Below are 23,934 nucleotides of genomic sequence, written 5' to 3'. Positions count from 1 at the left end.
ATAATTCCCGGTTACGCTCGTCGCGTTTTTTGTGGTGGATAACATATACGGCTTTATCATAAAACTATATATTTTTGCCCCATATTTTATGACCACATTTTACCGATCATCAACCGTATAAATGGGCGGAGAGGACCCTGGAGAAGTAATTTTTTCCTCGTTTTTGTTTTTTTTTGTACGCAACGAAGCAGGGTGGTTTAATTAGTTTGCCTGCTGCAAAAACCGAACCGCTTGGTGCAGTAAGAACAGGGAATTAAAGAAGCAGATTTTTTGATTTGCGTTGTGTCTCTTTTAAAAAGCCGATCGCGCGCATGAAAAGTCGCAAACCGCGGAACATGCGGAAATCATTAGCCGTTGTTGTTGCTGCATACGCATGGGCCTTAAATATACACGTTTGTGACGGCGTTTAGATCGCCGGACGTCTTTTTACGATCCCACCGAGAGCGAAGCGACTCTCGGGTCCGATCCGATTGGCGATCGATTGATGGGGGGTTTGCTTGCGTTACACCTTCTTCTGCGAACATCCATCACCGGCCGGGTGGTTCCGCGATGATGCAGTTTTATCGTTCCGTTGCTGTTTTACTCCGTTTGCAGGCGGAGCAGCAAGGAACCATGCGCTAAGTATAGCCCTTAGATACCACGTTCCCCAAGGACCGTTTCTTTGAAATGCCATTCATTCGCGCACCGGCGCGGAACATATTTGGTCTACCGGGGTACCAACTCCGTTCCAGCGCAATAAATGCCGGGAGAAAACATACATATCATTACGTTTGCAATGTTCCCCCGTTTTTAGCGTTGGTTAAAAGAATGGACTTAATTGATGAGTAATAGCAAGAAATGTAAAAAGTAACACCCATCGTCCGCGTGGAAGTAGCGCATTCGAGACGTGCGCGCACTCGGGAACACGTTTGTGGAAGAAATTCTATTTAACGGCCGCAGTTAGAGTGTTCGTGCGTTAATGGCGTCCGGCGGAGCTTAAACCCACCATCAGCCGGGTGCAGATCACCTTCCTCGCATAGCATCCTCGCGCGCACACAACGTGCAGGGCCGATGCTGCTGCTCGAACGTGCCACAAATTAGCAACAAATCAGCACGATCGTGCACCTTTTTGCCCGTGCAGCGGACCCCCACGGCACATGAAGCGGTTGGGAAATGTGTGAATTTCCAGACGAATAAGTGTTAGCACCAGCTATTTATTATAGCGCTTAGCGGGAAGCCAGCCAACGCGGTGACTCATGCGGCCGGACTGGACCGGTTGGGCCGCGACTTACGCGCGCAAACATTGCGCTTATTAAATACACATTTCCGGCGTGTGCAGCAGCTACTTACAAATGCTGACGGATGCAGATGGTGCTGGACGTTGCCTTGTCGCAGTGGTTGGGGCGGCTGGGTCGAAAGGATAACGTGTCGCAGCGTCCCATTCTCGTCCACGATCTGTTGCATCATGTGACCGTGCGGTACCTGCATCGGCATCGCCATCGGCGGGGTACCGTTCTGCGACACCATTGGCAGTGTGACGGGACCTGTGGAGAAAGAGACGAGAGCATACGATACATTCGATTAGCAACGTGTTAGCAGCAAAGCATGTTTCTGGATAATTTCGCACAGCATTTAAAAATCGACAGTTCTTCGAGGAACACAGTACGCACCGGGACGATACGCAATTGCATTTTGTTTACGCTTTCGTTCCCATCCATGTCCAAGTCGCACTTCTTGTTAAGATAAATGGAGTTCCCTCGTTTTCTTCGCGTTGGTTTGCTGAGCAAACGCAGGTTCTTAAAATATCCACCTAAATACACCAGCAGCGTGGTGTAGGTAGGTCGTGGCCTTATTCGTGTCTGAGATTAAGATGCGCGAACTCATCACCTCCACCCGCAACTGACCCACCCCCCCCCCCCCCCTCCCGCTTCCTCTTCGCCATTGTTATTTACGTATGCACTTTTAAAAAAACAACCCTCCACTTAGACTCTCGGACGGTGGAACGCGGCGAGTGGAAGCCATGGCGAATTATAAAATAAAACACCAACATGGACCGGGGGGCCCATGTGTACTTTACTGGCTCGGGTCAGACATTCCAGGACATACACCATGTCTCGTCAAACATGCACCAATACCGGTGTGCGCGCCGATGGTTCACCGCCGCCGCGTTCGCGGTTATTGCCCTCGCGAGAAACCAATTGGAGGCAAATAAACAGCCCGTCGACGCGTCAACTGCCTTGATATATCTTCGCGGCTTTCTTCGCTGCGTGCGTCCGCTGCGAAACCCGCCTGCTCCGAGGAGTACTAATTTTCCGTTCAGCTGATGACGAACACCTCGCAAAGGATGGGGACGAGGACGAACGGTGGGCGAACGGTGAAGGTCGGTAACAAAGAAAACACACCGGAGGTACCGTTGGCCCTTCCATGTTCGTACATTCGGCCCGCAAAGCCGAAACAACAACAAAAAAAAAAACAGAGAGCGTTCCACGGCTCCACGTCTGGGCCGAATCGATGAAGAGCTACGCAACGAGCAATATAAAACCGAAACCGGATGGAGTCAAAAAATCTGCGTCGTTTGCGTCTTCGGTTGAACGTTTGCGCAGTGATTTTAAACCCAAACGATGGTACATTTGTTCTGTTCCGATTCTTAGCTCTTGTGTATCTGTAAGCACGACGAAGACAATCACAGAATCGCAAAAGATCACTGTTGATCAAGAGATTATTAAATCAATTATGCATTATTAACATATTTAATACAGCTTCCCCTTTAATATCACATCGAAATAAAAAAATATCAAATGTGATCATTCGACAACTTTAAATGCAACAATCCCATTGTGGTTCTCCAGTTTCTGCTCCAAACATGTCTAGCCGGTCGCAACATATACTGTTGTCCTTGGAAATATTCCCATGGTATAGCAATATTGGATTGGATGACACTCCCGGCAAAACCGTCCAAAAACCTCACCCATCGGGCAGTTGGGTGAAAAAACGAACAGAGAGAGGAAGGGAACAGGAAAAAAAACCGTTCACACTCTCGGTTGTGGCTTGGGAACGTCAACAACGCGACGCTAATTGACACTAATGCTGGTCGGTCTACGGGGATGGTCCGCAAGTACAGTGATGGTCGGTTAAATAAGGCCATCGTCTATTTTTCCGTATTTGGATATATTTTTAGTTAACTATACTTCTTCTTTTTCATTACCGACACAACACAACCTCGTGCGGTCGAAACTCAGTCAACTTTCGATATGACTTTTTCTATATTATATACAAGTAGCTTGTTAACAAGACCCGTGTGAGGCGAGGTTTGATGACCGTCGTAGCTATCACCACACCATCAGGTTGCCTGCGGTATATGTTTAGCTCGTTATTATTAAATACTTATTTAAATAATCTGTATTAAAGACAATCCGTTCATGGTCAATTAATCAAGATTAAAACATACCTGCACCTAGCCATATTTCCTTTACAGAATGAAACCTGCATTGTTATGTTATGTTTTATTCCAGAAGTATTTGAATAATTTCGATTGTTTACAGCAGAATGCATTCTTCTGCTAATGTAGTATCGAGGTAAATTGTATCGTTCAAAGTTCCTTTCGCTATATTCGGTATTTCCATATTCAAAGGCATAATTCCTTATTGGAAGTTGATTTATTGCCGTCTGAATCTTAATGTCAACCCAATTGTGCCGTCAAACCAAATTTGCTCTCGCAACATGTGTTTAAACATCGTTAACATCTCGTGTTAACAACGTGTTAACATCTCAATGGCCAAACAAGAAAATGCTTAAATTTTGTGGCATAACGACACATTTTCGGCTCGATGTATGAATTCAATTACGAACACAATAAAAATTAATCTCGATGTTTCCATTTACCCTGTTGTCTTATCGTAGTTACGAATGCCCAAGACACTATCCTCATTGAAGATTTAATTAAATTTTAGTTGAATAAATTTATTACAATTTTTTATCAAATGACTTCTAATAACATTATAACACTGTGTGTTTCATGACCCTGTGCTACATTAACAGATAATCATAATTTAATGTACCACACTGTACTTGCTTGTTGTTCCCTCTTTTGCAGTGCCCTCGATCCCGCATGTCCCTCTGCCGACGCCCTCTTCACGCCACCATATTTTGGCTGACCAGATGGATTGCTTCGGACACGCTTTCTTCGCATGTAAGGGTACGGTGCGCGTCCAGAAAACGTGAGCCACTACTGAATTGATGAACGATTTTTCACAAACTGCACCACCATGACAGAGAGCAAAAAGCGGACCACGGTGGCCATGTGCGAATATACGGGCGTTTTTTTTCCTCAATGCACTTTTGCATCTCCATTGCCCGGCACACCAAGTGCAGTGAAAGGTCGATAAATAATCGTACGATTTACGAGCCGATGCGGAGTGTCTGCTGGAGTTTGGTGGTTTCGTTCAGCCAAAAAATAACAAAACCCTCTCCACACAACAGTTGCCATCCGTTTACATATCGGCCAGTTGTCAGCCAACGAAAGCATCGTAATCTTCGGGGAATAATGGTCGGTAAAGATGGGTGTTCTGGTGGTTCTGGCTGCACCCGTGCAGTGTGTCCATCACAAAGCGTAACACGGTCATTTCACTACCTTAAATAACAAAACCCTGGCACGACAACGGCAACCCGACCGACGAAGCGGTCAAACGAAATAGTTCAACCACGGCTGATGATCGACCGCGGCCCCACACGCGCGCTTCATCCAGTTAGGTGAAGCGTACCAGGGCCAGACCAGACGGTCATTAATATTTCGTGTTTATATACATAGACAACCCCCCCGCGCGGATTCCCCAACACGGTCTTCTCCCTGTCAGACTCTCCTCCAGACGGACGACGACTCTCCCCTCGACTAGGTCGTTCTCCAGAGAGACAGCAGCTACACACCGGGCGACGCTGCGCGTGTGTTGGCAGAAACGGATGAAAATATTTCGGTATAACGATGCGTACCAACCCTCCCCGGTCCATCCTCTTTGTGGCCACCGTCCCTTCCCTCCCTACACCAGACCAACCCAGAGCGCGCAGAACCAAATAGCGCTAGAGCATGCATTTTCTGCCCTGCTCTGTTCTCGCTGGCTGCTTCAATGCTCGTGTGTCTATGCTTCATTTCTTTTGCCACACTCGCGCACTCACACACAAGCATGGCTCCAGTTTCCAAGCGCCACCACCAAACGGGCGGCCCCCAAAGACACCGGGGAGAATGTGGTCGGAAGGAGAAAAAGAGCATAACTAATCAAGGTCATTATTTGCACAGAGTACAATCAACCCGTTGGCGTGTGATGCTAAGCCCACCTCCCGGCCGCCTGCTGTCCGACCTTACCACCTCCCCCCTCGTTTGCACGTTTAGAATGCGGGTTTAGGGGGATGGAAAATTGGAGAGAAAAATAACTTCCAAAGAACGACACCAGAAGCACCGATCCAGCCCCCCACCCAGGGGCGCTGCACTTCTCTCAAGTCCTTCTCTACATCTAAGAACCTCAAGCTGCCTTTGATGCCTTCTTCGGTCGCGCGAAGTGTTCACTCCATTCGCTCATCCCAAGCGAAAGAACCAGTTTTGAAGTTCTTCACCTTTCTTCTTCAACTCAACATCTTCGAAACCTTTCCTTTTCCATTCCCCAACGATGCTCCCTTACTCCCCATTTGTTTCCTTACTTTTTAGCGAGTGTTGCTCAGCTGAGCAGCACAACGCGAACGCGGTGGTCGCCCCAAAGAGGAGCAATAAAAAAACCGGGTGGCGTTACCAACACGCAACAAGCAAAACCGGTCAAACAGAATCTGGATCTTTTCCTTACTGTCTTGCTAACAAACAAACAAACAGACAGACAAACACACACGCAAGTAAGGACGTTCGAAAATTCCGAAAGAAAGGCATCGTGTGTGTGTGTGTGTGTGTGTGATGGGTGTTGATGGGGCGAGAGAAAAAGGGCCCCACAAAACCCTTAAAACCATATGTAGTGCCTGCTTCACATACCATCCTAACCACACTCTCTCACACACGCGCACACCACCATCATCAACATCAACATGTTTTGCAGCTTCATTGCTGCTTAAGGGCGCCTTTCACGTTGTTCGGTTGCTCCACGTTCTTCGCCTGTTCTCTCCGGTACGGGCCACTTAAAAGGCGGCAGAGATTCCCAAATTCCATTCTCGAAAAATCGAACTCCCCTTCTAAAAGGGCAGAGCTTTTCCTGGCCTGCTTCTTCTTGCGTGCCTTTTAAGGGATGGCTGCTGTTCGTGCGATGATGATACGACGCGCGTTACACACCGCCGCCGGCCTTTGCGCATGATGTGTGTGATCTTTCTTCTCTCTGCTTTATCTTCCACGCTTCAGTTTCCTTCGACCTTTCATCATATGATAAACAATAATAAGTGAAATCCCGTTACCAAGCGACGAACCCCGACGTGTTTTCCACCCCGTAACTTTGAAGCCTAACCTCACGTTTCTTCAACGTTTGTCCGGTTTACCATCATGTATCTTGCGTTCTTGCACTTTTCCATTCTCAAACCCCTTTGCTCGCTTTCTTGTAAGTTGCTCCATTTTCGTACACTCCACACCTTCGCTCTTTGCCTCGAACATACGGAGCAGGAGTTCACTAAATTTGGCGCTTTGGTGTGTGGGGAGGTTATGCTGTATTCCACCATGCTTTCACAACGAGAATGAAAATTTGTGGCAACGCATCGGTAACACGGTTAAGCTTCGTTGCTTTCCGATCGATACAACGGAAGATGATAGTGTGTGTATTTATTAAATAGCTCTTATCGACGCGAAATGTGGGTCGCTATTTAAAATGTTTAAATATCCTCCGCAATTGGGCGGTACCGGTCTTCACACGAACGGACCGGACAAAATCCCATCCTGACCCCAATTCCCCGTAGCAAAGGACTGACTATCCTGGTACGTGGTTTAAAATAAGTTTAGTAGTCAGAAATGGCAGGCATGAGCTAGAGAAATATCCAAACTTTTAATTAAATGAATGGGAGCACTAATCTAGGAGACTTATTAATAAGGTTGGGCCCTTTTCAAACTGTTTACGAAGAGTTCTAGCCTTTTCTAGGAGAATAGAACACCGATTAGGTTCAACTACTCGAACTTCAACTTGAGCAATTTTATCTTCATTATGCAAATGAATCGAAATAAAAATCCCGAAATTCTCCCTTCAGCTGAAAACCCCTAAGATAGAATATCAGTAAATATCAGTGCCTAATGAATCTTTTGAGAAGAGTCATTCATATGAATCTTTTCAGAAGAGTCATTCACATGAATCTTCTGAGAAGTCATTCACATGAATCTTTTGAGAAGAGTCATTCACATGAATCTTTTGAGAAGAGCCATTCACATGAATCTTTTGAGCAGAGACATTCACATGAATCTTTTAAGAAGAGTCATTCACTTGAATCTGCTGAGAAGAGTCAGTTAAATCATGAATCGTTTTTCACACGATGCATCTCAAAAGCGTGGAGTTTATATGACCAAGGAGCTCATAGGTGGAAGATGATTGAATTGTCCAAATTTTGAATGATTCATGAATCTTTATGAATTCATAAACCTTTAAAATAGAGATTCGGATTCATTCAATAAAAATGTTCCACCAAACTTCTTCTTAAACACATCGTTTTGAATAAACGTAACGCTTCCATCTTGGATTCCATTACTCTTTTCTGTTTTCAAGCGGTTTCAACTGCACATCCTCCCCTAACGAAAATCGGGTGCTGATGAAAAATGATCACTCGAAAGAAATATAACACGCCACCGTTGCACCACGATACTAAACCACATTTTATGTCTAGATATTGCACATGACCTCACAGTGAATGCATTTGCCCTAGGAATGGTGCTATAAAATGGGATTTTCGGAACCTCCCTTGAGCAAAGGGAGGGTGTGTTCTGGCATACCGGGGTCCGTAGAGGGCAATCCAAAAGATGCAGAGAGAAACGGTCGGGTTTACGATCGCGACCACAAGAGATATATCTTTTAACTGGGTTGGCTGGCTGGCGACATTAGCGCTGTTCTGTGGTTCTAGACGAAGATTGGGGTCGTTTGTGTTACACAATTTCACAGTGCAATGCTTTTCTGCGGTGAAACGCCAACGTGCAATGGAAGCTCTCGTCTTTTTAAACGCAATCAATAAAAGCGATGCTTGAAGCCGAGCAGACTTCCTAAGGTCTTTTAACTTTGTTAAAACCAAACAACACAAAAAAATACATATTTTACAGCGCATTTCAACATCACATTCCATGAAACATGCGATCTTATCATCAAGCAGCTCGAAAAGCTCTCATAAGTTGGCTGGGCTAAAGCAGCATCGGCAAACAAAGGGCAATAAATGTGGGATCATTGCGAACAAAATTAAAGTAAGTTGTACATTTCTAATTTCGACCCTCCGTTCGCCGACGATCGAGCGCAATAAGCGCCACCGGGGGGCAAATGGCAAAGTAAAGCATTCGCACGAAAAGAAGTTTGTCTTCAACCTTTAGAAAATCATCATCAGTAGCAGCAGCAAACCGGAACACATCATGTGGAGGATGTGTATTCGCCTTCTTCATCACCCATCACCTCCTCTCTTTCGCCATAATCGTCCATCCTTTCGCTCCAAGTAAGTCAAACGAGTTTTTGGTCGATAGTCCAAAGTCTACATTGCAGAAAAATCGATGGCCAATCGGTGAACCGACCGAGGGAAACAACCGGTATCGGGCGAGACGTCAGTGGCAACCGCGCGCCCGCGGACGAAACGGATGCACGAAACGACCTTTAATGATAAATACGTGTGCGCTCCCACCTCCCCCCTTTTCCACCCCATATACACATGCCTTGGAGTGGTGGTGGGTGATTCCCTTTCGCCCAAGGTTCGTCCTCGACATCATCTTCCAATCTCCGTTATTGCTCTCCGGGATTCTGCGAAACGTCCCACTCTCGTTCCCAGACCGTTCCCTTCACGGGCTTAAAACTTGCTTCCACCTTCCTGGACCTGGAGTGCCCTCACCTAGACAACGGTTTTCCCGTGGTGATTGGGGATGCTGGGGAAAACAGCGAGGAGCAGTGAGAGCGAACTACATTCTACGAATTCGCGAGTTTTGCACGCGATGGCTCTCCAAACGATGGTTTTTAGAAGGATGGGAACCGATGGAAGGAGACTACTTTGCACGATCATCCAGTCAATTCCATTCGCTCCCCGTTTGCTGACGACGACGACGACGAACGTCGATGATGCCGCTGATGCTGACGATGACAAAGAAAACCGGCCCACAGAAGAGCCACATCACACACCGCGAAACAGAGAAACAAAAACTCGCGAAAAGCTCTTCTCACTGCGGTCCACCCCCACACCCTTGCACAGGGACCCCACAACAAACCCCCTGCATGGCGGCTGTGGTGTGTGCGGTCTGTTCCTTTGCAAACTATTCACCACACAATCCCATCACTTAACCCCTCAACGGAGTCATTCGTTCGAGACGTTCGCAGCACAACGACAAACGCATCCCGCAAAAGCCAACCAGTTTCCAAGTCATTCCGGTCGCTCGGTTTGCTCTCTCGCGGTAGTTGGGCCTTTCCAGTAATCACTACCACCCTTCCCCGTACCAACCCACCTACAATGGCGTGCACACAAACACACATACACACGGAGCACACGGAAGGGGAGTGGAATTCAGATTCGCGGACGTGTCACTACCGCACCGATCGATCGTCACCACACGCGTACATTCATCTCCATGGTGAAGTATGCTGTTATGCTTATCATCAATAGACCGTTGTGGATCTTTCTAAAAAAACTATTTTATACGAAAATCTAATTGCCTTTAGAGTTACTTATTACATGGCGGCCTTAAAAAGTAGTTTTATACAACCCCTCTAAAAAATTCCTTTCCACTGATGCCATCCAGTGCACAACACTTAGTTACAACCAATTGGCCTATTGTGATCACTTAAAAGCCACCTTAATTTGCCATCAACCGCACTTTGTTTTAGGGCCCAACAATTAAAAAAACTGGTCAATAGCCGCTGTGTATTAACGAAAGTCGTTAAATGTGTCGTGCCGATCGAGCTTAACAACAAACGCATCCACGTCGACGAACTTGGCCATAAAATGCCTCATATTCCACCAATAAACTGCACTTTACAGCAAATCATTCAACAATGTTTCACACTGCTTTGGCATTTAAAGCAGCGATGTCAAACTGATTTTGGCTTGCGGGCCCGGTTTGCTAACAAAAATGATCTTATGGGTCAACTCTAAAAATATCACTTTTGTGTTGCAAAACCTACCTGACTATTTACTTTACGTACATCCAGCCTGAACATTTTTCGTGATTTAAAATAATATTTACACACGGCATAATTCATATCCCATAGGATATACATAATATTTATGTACAAAACACTCTTGCAAAGACATATAAATTCCAAAAATTTAACTGTAAGATACATTTCTATATTCTAAGTTACAATGGAATAAATGTATCTAAGAAACATAGTAAGTAATCATAGGAAAAAGTTGATAAGAAAATTAAATTCAATCGTATTATAGTATCAGTAACAATAAAGATCTTTAAAAATTATGTTTTTCCGCATGTAAATGTTTAACATTATAAATTTCTTGATTTTCCTGGCACCTGCTTTCTCTTATCTTCGACTAACTTTTGAATATTAGGTTTTATTGTATGGGTGCAAGCAACTTTTGATACATTACATTATTGAGATGATTTTGTGATAATCTTGAAGGCTTTTCATTTGAATTAATATTCATTAAAATATATAAAAATCGATGTTCTCTTTATTTCTTTGCGGGGCGAATTCAAAGACCTCGCGGGCCGTATGTTTGACATGTCTGATTTAAAGCATCGTCACATAATGGATGCGAGAGCTTTTAAGCCACGCAGCAGCGACAACAACAGAATGCAACCGAATATAGTGATTAATTTAAATATTTATAAATCAAAGTTTTCCCAAGACCTTCTCTTTCGCTGCTAACCTTTTCCAAGAAGGTTAATTGGCGGAAATGGCTGAGGTTAATCCGTGTTTTTTTGTTTGTTCTGTGTGTGCATTCCCTTTTCCGGTCTATTATGGATGCTTCTTTTCGCACAACTCTTTACAAAATATATAGTTCGCATCAGAACGGGGAGAGAGATGTGTTCGCGAAGAGATGTGCGCAGATTTCGCAAGCCTAAAAATTCGCACCCATTAAAAACGTTAAAAGACTCTCCCAATCACAACAAAACAAAGCGTGCTTAATTGCGTTCGGGCAAAAAGGAACATCCTAACCCATCTCCCCCTCATCGGGTGTTGTCTTGTATTTCTGAGAATTATTGCGAGAACCGTCAGATAAAGACATACTTTTTTTTCCCCCGTGGCAACAAAGCACGGAAACGGTTGATGCATATGTTGTGGGGGAGGTGAGAAGGAGTGCGAAACTGCATACATCCATCCGCGTTTGGGGGGTGCGTTGATGGTTCATTTAAAGATAATTAAAAACTCCACCCGAGAGCCTTCCACATCCGAGTCCGAGGACCGAGCGCGGAACAGCGCAGAGATTAGCACACATTAAGTCCAGACGGTTTAAGGTACACCATTGACGCACTGTTCTGGAAATTCCGACTCACACACACACACACACAACACACTTCAGTGGATGATAGGCTGTATCATAATATTTACATTTCAGGACTGAAAAGCCACCCAGTCTCAAATGCAAGCGAACAGCGAGCTGAAGTGTTTGGCACGCAATCACCCGCTAGCATCATAGGCTAGGCGAGTGAGTGCATCATCCTCCCGGAATTGTTGTTTATTGTTATCGTTGTTGTGTGTTGTATGCACGGTTTGCTGGAAAACAGTTGTCTTAATCGGAATCGAAGTGCATCTGCCACACTTGGCACTTGGGAGGGGTGCAGGTCAATCGCGAAATAGCTGATTACTCACAGCAAAACGATAATCACCCTGCAGCCGAGTTCTGTGGTTGGCAAACATCACAGTTTTATACTATTTACGATTTGACATTTATGTAAAGACTGTTGCGAATACCATTAAACTACAGGTGCTCAATCCAACAAGAATATGCCTAATGGTCATTTTAATACAGGTATAACATACTGAGTAGTATCATTGTAAGCAAAAAGGTGATGATCTTCCACCTTGAACGTAGTGCCTTCAATAAAGTACACTTCCATATGGTAGAGTTTTGAGTCCTAATGGAAACAGATGCCTCAATACATGCATCGTAAAGGTGTTCCAGATGATATCGTAAAACACAATCACTTTATAGCACAAAAATACAAGTAAACAACTCAGTAACGTCAGATAACAACAACTCGTCGGTAACAACAAGAGTATAAACAAAAGTCACCAGATGATATCACAATTAATGCACATGATATCACAAATCCATTACTGGAACTTCAGCCAAGTAATGAGATATAATTATTTAATTTCTATTATGACGGCAATGCCGTATTTTCAAGTAATGAGATATAAACGTTAAAAAAGAGTACTATTTAACATTTCGAGAAAATTTAAATATTTACTAAAAAGTACTAAATAGTTTTAATAGATCAAATTTAAATATTTGTCGGCACACACGGAACCTAAGGCAGGTTGAATTTATATATAACGACTCCAATTTACTAAACCCCAATAAACTCTCGCTTAAATCTTTACTTTCTTTTGCAGCCTTATAATATTCGGGCTAGACCCATAACAGTATAACAATACAAGACTGACCAAATATTTTTCCGGGACAAATATGAAGCAAAGAAACCCAAAAAGCTTGATGTGACCAATTTTGAAAACCCCTGATACTAAAGTGAATGTAACTTGAAGCAACCCCGCAATAGGAAGAAATCAATAGAGTGGAGTTGTTGATGCTGTTGTCGGGGTATCAAGGGTCACCAAACACATCTCTCATTCACCAACGTGGGATAACGCGGTGGGATCGGGATGTCCGGATGTGTTGATAGTACGTATCTACTAGGAATTTGTGATGCATCATTGTTTACTACACTGCTCCTACACAAACACGGCTCTGCTGTCTCGAGGCGCGACCAAACATCCAAGACGTACACTCATCATCCCACACAGGATGATATGGAAGGCGGTTGTCGATTCCTTCCCTTCTTACCGTAGTCATGCACCGGACAGATGTGTTGACCCGGCGGCGGTGATCCATAGTCCGGATGTGGATAGTAGTACGAGTGGTCGGAATAGTACTCGCCGGCGTACGGTCCCGCTGCGATAAAGATGCTGCCACCGGTTGGACCACCGCCGTGTCCACCATTTTCACCGTGCGGTGGGGCCGGTGTAAGGTGAACGTGCGGTTGCCCTGGTAGTGGGGCGGGCAGCTGTCGTACGTACTGGAGCACATCGAACCCGTGAGCACCGGCTGCGTTCGCACCGGCATTGGCGATGCCACCAGCCCCGCCACCACCTCCCGCTCCGCCGCCACCACCACCGCCGGTCGCACTGCTCACCGATACCGGTGAGTGTTGCTGCGATGAGGGCGACGGCTGCTGGGACACTGGCTGACCATCGGAAGCCGATGACAGCGAGGAGGTCGATGAGGTTGGCGTCTGTGCTTGGCTGAGGTGATGGTGGCTGTTGAGATGGTGGTTCGTCGACTCCGGGGAAGTGGACACCGCCCGTCGAACCATGATGGATACACTCAGCTAACCCTCCTCGACACTGGCCAGAGGTGACGTCGTTTCAAACAAACAATACAGAATCTGCTCTGCTCGAGTCGTTCGCACGCTCGATATCCTTATAATTGAGGAGGTGTGTGTGTGTGTGTGTGCCTTTTTGGAATTTTCTTCTTCTACACACTTTCACCCAAAACAAACTTCCACCTCAAACCACCCCCTTTTAACACACACGCACACACCAGACACACATTCACAACTTAGTACTGCACTGTAAATGCTGGAGCTGTGCTGCTCCGATAATAGTAAGGCCCTTCCGGTGTACGCGCCTTTTTCGAACCAGCAAAGGCCCGTTTTGCTTTTTTTTTTATCAACTCCTGCTTCACTGCTCCCCCGTTTCTCAGGGCACTGCCACTGCCAAGGAATTCACTTTTTTGGGGCCAGAGCACCACGGGGTGGGGAATGCTTGTCACCTTCTCACTCACTCACTTTCTCTTCTAGCTGTTGGCGGCGGCGACGGCGACGGCCACTGCTGCTGCTTACTCTTTCTATTGCCACGAGCAAAGTGCGTTTGCAGTTAGGTTTCACATGACGCTAGCCGGAAGTAAGATATTGTAGGGCGCACACACACATACACTCATTAGGCCTCAGCACGCTTTGCTGATGTTGGGCGCTGCTGCCAACTAAAACGCCGATGATACTCTGATAAAACGGAGCTTGTACACGAGACTGCAAAATGGAAAACAGAACTTCATTCCCTTGTTTCGTTATTTTTTTCTTTTTGCACCCGTTTAGTATAGACGGACACGGACACATTCACACCCAACCCCCAACAGTCCACTTCCGTTTCGCAAAGCCCGAGTTGTGGTGGTGCGTTTTGTGTGGTGTTGGTGTCGTCGTTTGTCCAGACGCGGAAATGGCCGTTTTCTGTTTCTCTGCCTGCAAGGATGCATATCTGATGGGTCGTCGTCGACTAGCGTACCGCTCAGACGGCATCCATCAGCTGAATTTATCACCCGTGACCCGGGGACACAGTGGAGAGAGGAGTACCAGCAAGCGAAAACGCAGCAGAAGGAAACAACATTGGGGAGACCACCAAAACATGCCTCATTTATCCTCACCAAAAAAGAAATTCTTGAAGAAATAAAGTTCAAACTGATGATGTGAAGTCTTCTCGGTGTTGAACCTCACAGATCACCACCAGACTAAGGCGGAGTAAGACGCAATCTACGTGGAACTCTTCACACAGTTAGATCTCTCTCGAACTCCAAGACCAAGACTACCTACTTGACTCAATTTATCTCACTTGAAGCAACAAGACGATCAACAAGACATCAAGTCCCTCTTTACGCTCGGGGTGTATCAATCTACCCCCACCGAGCTCTCATCACCCTTTACGTCGATCATCAACAACAAAAAACGCCCTGCGATCCTGGCCACCACGCGAGAACATTCAATTGAAATCTCTTCCACCCGTTGCACACTCCTGGTCAGCGGATCTTGCCATTCGACGCACAACATTGTTCCGTCTCCATTCCGAATCGCACGTCTCGCGGTCCAAAAATCCGGGAAGGTGATCCATCAACGTCCAGAGCGCGTTCGGGGATTGAAGTGTCCTGATGACGACTTCCAGTGGTTTTTGTTGCAAATCAAGACACAACTCTTAACCACTTGATTAAAGCAAATCTTCAACCTCCACCACAAACCGAGCCGGGGAGATGGGCCTGATGTCAGAATTCTGGAACTATCCACAACAATTGGACGGGGCGCGGTGGTGGTTTTGTGTCAATCGCAATGGTGGCCGCGCACCACACACGCGAAAATAGAAATTCCATCACCACCAGTCACAGGCACTTCCTCTTTTTGCGCGCGTGTCTCACACCGTTCATTTCCGTCTCGGTGAGTTGATAAGAAAAGTTGGAGGCCTTCAAGAGGTGTAGATATCTATTTCGCGCGGACAGCTTCACAAGTGAAGTGACTCTTCCACATTCCAACCAAATGCCGCCTGCGAACGCAACAGGAAAGTGCAAAGGAAAGGGACACTTGCCACAAATTACTAACTACGACACAAAACGCGTATTGTGTGTGCTGCGCCATGAGCCGTGTGGTTGGTAATTTATTTAATCATAGTCTTGTGCACCAACCCAAAACTGCGGGAGTGATCGACGGGTGGGCGCATTGGGTGTGTGGGAAGAGGTTTTCCCTGTTGCAAAAATTGTCATTATGCGTTCGCCGGCGTAGAGTTTGTTGGCTGTTTGCTAACGTTTGCCCTTTTTCGTGCCCGGTTCGGTGACTTTTCCTTCACTTCATTTCTATAACCGCCGCAGTTGTGCGTCACCCGTCGGTTCCTTTCTAACTTTCCAAGCCTTTCGGCACAGTGAGTTTGATTAGACGTGCTGATATTGTGTTCCACACTTTTTCACCTACCCGGTGGTGGTTTTTTGCGCATCGCGCGGCAGGAAGTCCAATGCACACCCCGAGGTCACACACCCGTTGTGTGGGAGGAATTTCCATTCGTCTCGGTTTCCCAAATTTCCCATTCAAGATTGGCAACACGGCGGTCCCGGCGAACAAAGGAGACACCCGCGTGCTGCTGCCGCCACATGGACGTCATCATGGACGACTCCCGGCTGGCGCAACCTTAGCAACCCAAACTAAGTATGCTTCACAGGAGCATGTTTTTTTTTCGTCTTTATTTGAGTAGTTGCCCCCAACCCTCCCGGTTCCGCTGCTTCACGCCGGTTGGGTAAACCAAAGCGGAAAACCGAAAAGCTTCACCACGAGCGGCCTTTTTCCCTGTTTCTGGGCAGAGATGATGGTTTCTATGCGGCCGTCTGCGGTCGTCTTTTGCGCACACAGTATCATTATTGTACGTTCCAAAGTGCAAACTGCCGCGTCCCGGAGAGTCATCCACCACCAGCCATCCCTTAGAGCAAGGCAATGCTCCACAATAATAGGCTCCTTTGAATGCGTCTGAGATCTTTTTCTTCGTTTGTGTGTTGCCATCGTCAACCCCCTACAACGCAACCAACATACCTCTCTCTTTTTTTTATCTCTCTCCCTCTCTCTCACACACACTGCGTGTCTCTTCAATTGCGATTTTGAATGAAAGGAATGTGCCGATCTTGCAGAAAGCGCAACAAACAACAACAAAAAAACGAACACCACGCAACCAACCAACACACTGATCCGCACAGGCACGCACACACACACACACTCACGCACACCACCGGGAAATTAACTCCGCGAAACTAGGCCGCACACACGGCGCTATATTGCAATGATGTGGGCCCAGTGCCAGCAGGAGAAGAAAAGAAAAACAAATGGTCCGGCGGACAGGATATGGTTGTATTGCGGTTTTTGAGTGCATCATCGACCACCAACAAAATGTTGCTAGCTCTGGTTTTGCCTATGTTGCATCGACCATCTCTGCTCACGCTCACGGAAGAAGGCTCACGTCGAAAGCACCCCCGGGGGAGGGGGTGGGAAATACTTAAAACGTGGCAACATTAATCAAACAGTACAAACGATGCCCCAACACAAACACATAAACACAAAAGAATGTGCAACCGAGAGCGGTGGAAGGAAAGACATAAACGGGCTCCAACGCACGTACGCACACACAGGCTTGGTACGGCCCAATGGTACGAAGGGGGCCAGAAGGGACAGTTGGGATCGCTCCCTTCCAACAACAGCCGAACAACACGACAGCAGCGACAACAACCCAACCGAACTCACACACTCCGCGGATCTCCACCGATCTGTGTCTTTTGCACGACCATTGTGCACTGACTGGAGACCGCGGGAGACCGGACTCGAGTGTTCCATAGTGAGACGAATCGCTCACACCCCGATCGACTTCACTTGCGTACATACCAACCCCGGTGTGACCCACGCAATGTCCCACGAGAGTCATTCGGTTTTGCTCACTTCGCGAAACGGTCGCCAGCAAACATTACACGTTTTAACATTGGATAATAAGCGTGGCGTAGATGGGGAGGGAAAATTAACTTCACGCTGGAACCAAACACAACGTACTGCCAATTCGTCGTTTTTTTTTTGGGGGGGGGGGGGGGGGGTGCGATTTTTGTTTCGAAAGGCCAGAATGAAAAGCTCTCCCAAACTACTCTCGCGCAACATGCGAAATAACGTCTTCCTCGAGGCAAAAAAGCTTCTCACTAGGATTTATTTTCAAAAGAACTTGAGCAAACTCAGTTCGTTCTTTGCGAAGAACTGAACGAACGGTTCAGCACCTTCGTTCTTTTTTCTCAGCTCATGAAGTATAAGTCGTTCATATAGTTCGCTCAACCAGTCGTTCCAGGTGGCTCCACCTACGTTACATTGCGTTCAACCTGCGTTACTGTAAGTTCGACCTGCGTTACGAATAGTTCATCCTGAATTAAGGATAGTTCATCCTGAATTACGGGCAGTTCAACCTGCGTTACGGATAGTTCGACCTGCGTTACGGGCAGTTCAACCTGCGTTACGGATTGTTCGACTTGCGTTACGTGCAGTTCGACCTACGTTACGGATAGTTCATCCTGAATTACGGGCAGTTCGACCTGCGTTACGGATAGTTCGATCTGCGTTACGGGCAGTTCAACCTGCGTTACGGATAATTCGACCTGCGTTACGCATAGTTCGACCTGCGTTACGTGCAGTTCAATCTGCATTGCAAACTGTTCAACGTGCACCATTCAGCCTGCTTTACAGTTCGTTTAATTACTTTTCCATTTAACGCATAATTCCCCCGATCTGTCTATACAGATAGATCAACCGGATGAGTATTCGCGAACTATAGCAACATACTTTGGCGAACAAAGCTCGTTCGTTCATTCAAAATAACCGATCGAACATGTTTAGTTCTTCTGACCCAACTCTACTCCACATCGTTCTGTCTGTACGCCCGTTCGTATATTACACATGTCACAACTGCTTATCTTACTTTTTGTTGTGTATTTATGCATTTTTCACTTCTTCTCCACGCATTCCAGCGAGTTCCATCTTCTGCCATCGCTACATAGACATAGCAGCAACTGTGTCTCGCGAGCTTTTTTAGCGTTCGTCTTTGTAAGATCGATGTGGTTGTGTGGATCTCTCCCTCCACCCCATCTGGACGCAAAAATCGCAACAGTTACGTGGCAGTGCTCTTGGCCTGGTCTCTTTCAACCCACCCCTCCCAGATCCGTGGAGCTTGCAGGAAAGCTTGAAGAAAACGCGGAAAGGAGAACTTAGCGAAATCTCAACTCAGCCACAAGCCTCCTACCCGGTTTGTGCCCGGGTGGCCGAACGGGTGGAGTTTATTGAACTCGTGTGCGCTCCTCCCGGCGGTGACTGCCCGACCGGGTCTCTTTTGCGTGGTTTGCCATGCTTCTTTCTTGCCTGTTCCGTTGCTCGCGTCTGCTTCGCGTGTACTATATAACCGTGGTGGAGCTTTTGCTTCCATTTGTAGTGCGTGTTGTTATTACTTCGCCAGGAATCAGCAAAACATTGGTAGGCAAGGAGAGAGAGAGACTCCAGAGGGGAGGGAAGCAACAAAAAAAAACTGCTGACCGACTTAAACCGCGTTGTGCTTTAAAATGCAAATACGAACACATACACGGGGCGAAGAGGAGTGAGCTGCAAATAATTGAGACGCTCGCGCTGTTGTATTATGGTAACATTTTATTGGAGTTCTTTGCAATTTATGAGACATTAAGTTGCTTCCTTCGATAAAGATTGCAGTTCATTCATTCATCTTCTCGTGGAATGCGACGAAAGCTGGCCAAAAGCCAATCAACAAATATCGAGAATGGAGAGAGAGACACAATAAACACGCCACGCATCTCGTGGGGCTATTCTTGTATGTAAGCCGTAGTGGACTATTTAATCTCACTACGATTCAGTCCACCCAACCAATCCCTTTGCCTGGTTTCTGCACAACATTCCAGCAAATATGCACGAACGCACACAACAACTACACCAAGCGCAGCTTGCAGTCCAACACTAACACACTCTAGGCGAGCCAATAGACTCGCATTCGCTTGTATTTTCTGGGAGAGAAGGGGATGAAAAACGCGAAAAACGTCAACTATCATCCCCCACACTCACCAACCCCTCCCTTCCCCACAGAAAAGGGGAGTCAAACCCCATCATTGTACCGGCACACACACACACACACACACTTATACCGCACACAACCGTCCCACACACTATTGTGGCTCGTGATTCATAAAATTGCGCGACGGAGCAAAAAATGGCCCAAGAAACATGATCATGATCACCAACAACCACAAGCCACAAAAGCCAACTCCAACTAAATCCCATCATTGTCGCAATATTCATCCTAACCCGCGGTGCCGCTGCTACTACCCCTTTCACCTTTACTCCTTCTACCCCCTCTGGTCAGCCCCTTTAGGGGTGGTGGTGGTGGTTGTAAGGAAATTTGCATGAATGACTTCGATTTAATAAGAAAATTGGTTAAGAAAAGAACACAACAATGAAGCAAACAACAAAAAAACAACGTTCGCTTCGCTTCACCCAACACTATCGTCCCACTCTCTATTTTTTGCTGCTGTTGAAGCTGTGTACCGATCTCTTTAAATGCCACATTCACTACACACAGCGCAAACACACACACACACACACACAGCCACAGCTGAGAGGGACCCGCTAGAGCGAGCATAAATTGCTCTGGCCGTCCGCAGCACCCCATCATCCCTCCCAGCAGCATAACACCCAACCCGACGGCGAAGGGAAGTCTCTAAGCACAACAATAGTGCGCGCCGCACAGTAGAAGGGCCAAAGTGGTGTAAGTCATAATTTCACAACCCCGAACACAACACAGCGGCGGCACACAGCACCAGAGCATGGGTAGAAGAAGTTAACACAACGGCAACAACAACAAAAAACAGCACAGCATGAAACACGGACGGAACGTTGGTTGGTTCCCTCTCACTTGTCCATCCGCATCGCGCATACCACGTCGTTTCCCGTCGCTAGACTCATCATCATCCCCGCTCGCTTGTGGACAATCTCTTTTTTCTAGTATCTTCTGCAAATGGTACGCGAGAAGCATCAGCATAAACCGCGTAGAGGCGTGTTGGAGAAGGAGTTGGATGATTATTCGCATAAAATAGCAGCGCAACGGAATGGCACATCAGCTACACAACAACTGCAGCGGAGAGGATAAGCCCAAGATCACAAAAATCACCAACAAAAATCATTCATTAACGGCCACGGTTCAATAAAATGCGAAGTTTGGAAGCGTAATAGGGCACGCGTATCATGCACCAGCACCATGCTTGATACACTTTTGACCACACGACACGGATCTTTCACCCTTAAAGAAAAGCGCTCCTCCCTTATCATGCTCCTATTCCTGCCACATTCACTTGAACGAAAATTCCAACAGTTAAAACAAAAAAAAACTCGGTACCTCAAACTGAAACCGAACCTTACTACTAGACTCCGCGTTTCGACTCTCGACAGCGAACGAACGGGAACGCAACTTGGCGAACAGTGCGCGCGCGTGTGAGATCGCGAGATGTTTGAAGTGCCACGAATACGGAACCCATCCCATCGTCATCTCTGTGTCCTACCCCGTGTGTGCGTGTTGGCGGTTTCGAGATCGTCGCGGGCTCTCGCGACCTATTCGGGGGCTTCAGTAAAAACGACGATGACGCGTCGTCAATTGCCACACACACACACACTCTGCTAGCGGACTCTCGATCGGGGTGTTCTGCTCTCTTGGCACTACTACCAGAGATCACTGCCAGCCCTTCGAGCAGGGACACCGGAGAGCAGAGCATTGGTTCATTTCTAATGATCCGCGTGTATAACCAGTCACAGCATCTCACGATCATCCCCCTCGTTTTGTTATTATCGATTGATCGAGATTGAGGGGAAATGCACAAGTTTTTCGTGCTCCTTTCGAGGCGACAACAAAAATCACACCCCAAAACAGTGGAAAATCCAAATCGAATCATCAAGTCGTGCTTAATGTAAACACACATCAAGCAGTCTTTTAACCATCACGATCGTGGCACGTACGAGCCGGGTGTCTGTGCCGTGTGGTAGCACCCAAATGCTCTTCTACTTCGGCATCTGGATAAACATCCGTGTGTTTCCACACCTCATTATTTGTCGTCGCAAAAAAAAAATATAGACACCGGCCGGAAAAGAAAGAAAACAACACTGAACAACCAAATTTACTCAGCATCAATGACAGTGCAAACGAGGTTACGTACTGGGTGGCCACTGCTGTGAGTTTGATAAATTCTGAATCAACAAATAGTGCTATCGTTCGAAAGAGCGCCAGCAGCAGCAAGAAGAATATCTCAAGTGACAACTGTGCCAATAGAAGAAATGGTGTAGATTTTTTATTGTGTACTTAGCGAGCGGGCTTCAAGATGGCTTAATGTGCTTGTGCCATGGTCTTCGGGCTTTCATACTAACGGGTCATGGTTCAAATCCTATCTAGACTGTTTCGTGTTGCTGTGCGGGCTTTGTAAGGACTTTTCTTCTGCAGGTAAAAGGAAACAAAAAGTTAACTAAAGTCCCCCCCCAACATTTACGCGACTCTCATGATCGATCCTCAACTAAGTAAGGAGGAGTCTTTAAGCCACCAAAGTTCGAAATAAAGAGAAAAATGTAACAGAGTTTTACTAGTGTGATGTACTTAAATGAATCATTCATAAGAAGGAAAGCTGTTGAGTCTCATTCATGTGAATCTTTAGCGAGGAATCATTCAAATCCCTCGACTCACATAACGAGTCATTCATGAACCTTTGAAATGAAGATTCAGCTTCATTCATTCATTTATCCCAATGATTCATTTCGATTCAAGAATCTGAATCAGATTTACCTAAATCGAGTGTATTTACTGTCGCTCAAGGTGCATATAATAAATACGATAAATAACGGCCAACAACTGCAGTAAAATTAATAAGCGGAAATTAATTGAATACAAATTTCCATACGATCTTGTGCACGATACGAAACCGCCTTTGCTTTAGACGATAGTGACTCTTTGGCAGTCAAAACAGCAGTCAACAAGGATAAATGAGTTGGTTAGCTGGCAAAAGGCAATTATCGTCCAAAACTGGATAATCATTTCTGCTTGAAAATAGTTCACAAACATCACTCGAATGCACAACAATACATTGAGGAAAGATCGCAAAACTCGTTCGACGGTTCGTATCGAAGACTAATTCATCAATTAGGGCTACTCTTACGAACGATTTTCCAATCGAACAGCTATCCAATCAACCAAAGCAGTATGACGCAATTAGGTTGTTAACAATATTTGATTTTCTATTAAGCCTTGTATAATTTCGAATTGAAGCCGTTGCATAAAACATGGTGCAAACCTGGATAAGAGCTTTACTGGAGCTTTTTAAAATTCTACACCCCTTTTCCTCCCGAATTATCGAAGCATTTTTTTTCCTGATTTCTTCTCCAGGAATGGGGAAATATTCACTAAGTTATGTGTCAATATTTCCGAACAAAAACTGGGAAACAAACTGCCACATGCCACATATATTTGACATTACTCAGTCTGCCACATCGGAGTCGCCACACCACCAACAGAAGCAGGGTCGAAGATAAAACCATACCATGCACAACACAGAGCATCTACCACGACAACAACAGCAAAAAAACAGCCAACTGTATAATCACAAACTTTGCATTTGTGTTTTGTTTTCCCTTGTAGTTTTTGTTCTTGTTTTATTCTTCTCGTGCGTTGCATCTGTTTGTCCTGCGTTGTTTTCTTTCTAGAAACATATCGGTGCTTCTCCCTCTCAATGATCGGTCTTTTATTCCTTGGGTGTTCTTCTTATCTTTAAAACACTCCGCAACTTCTTGGCTTTTCCCGCTTTTCCGGCTCGTGACATCGTTTCCCCTTGTGTTGTGTTTCCGGCCACTTTTGCCTCTTTCTCTTTCTGTGTAAACACACACACACACATATGCAGTGAGATTTTAGCCACAACACAGCGTTGGAAATGTGGATCTGCTTTCACATCCCGCCGTGTAAGCAGAGCGAGAGAAAAAGAGCTTCGCGTGTATGCGTGTGGTGGAGATGCACTTGTGTGTACATGCACCGAAAGAAAATGGGGGCAAGTACCACGGGGGGAGAGAGAGGGAAGGGCACTACTCTTCAAGAGGGAAAACTTCATTTTCAGCCACTCTGGCCGTCGTCGTCATCTGCTGGCGATGAGGGAAAACTCGCCGATGTTACCACTCTCGCATCTCCCAAATACCATTCATGTTGTTGGTGGGGTCCCACTTGAACGGAAAACTGGAAGATGAAAAAAAAG

The 23,934-nt window shown here is 46.2% G+C and overlaps 1 protein-coding gene across 1 annotated transcript in view; it reads right to left on the bottom strand.

The window, feature by feature from the left end:
* The window catches only part of LOC128305133 (fibronectin type-III domain-containing protein 3A), a 54,228-nt gene that overhangs the window by 14,420 nt on the left and 15,874 nt on the right, over positions 1-23,934 (bottom strand). Inside the window, exon 2 of the mRNA XM_053042439.1 lies at positions 1,330-1,523. Within this exon, the coding sequence (XP_052898399.1) occupies positions 1,330-1,523 (194 nt within the window). The remainder of the gene's footprint in view (positions 1-1,329; positions 1,524-23,934) is intronic.

The sequence above is a fragment of the Anopheles moucheti genome, chromosome 3 (genome assembly GCF_943734755.1).
Source record: "Anopheles moucheti chromosome 3, idAnoMoucSN_F20_07, whole genome shotgun sequence".
Taxonomy (NCBI): Eukaryota; Metazoa; Arthropoda; class Insecta; order Diptera; family Culicidae; genus Anopheles; species Anopheles moucheti.
The sequence above is the reverse complement of the archived record's forward strand: the minus strand, read 5'-3'. Positions and strand labels throughout refer to the sequence as shown.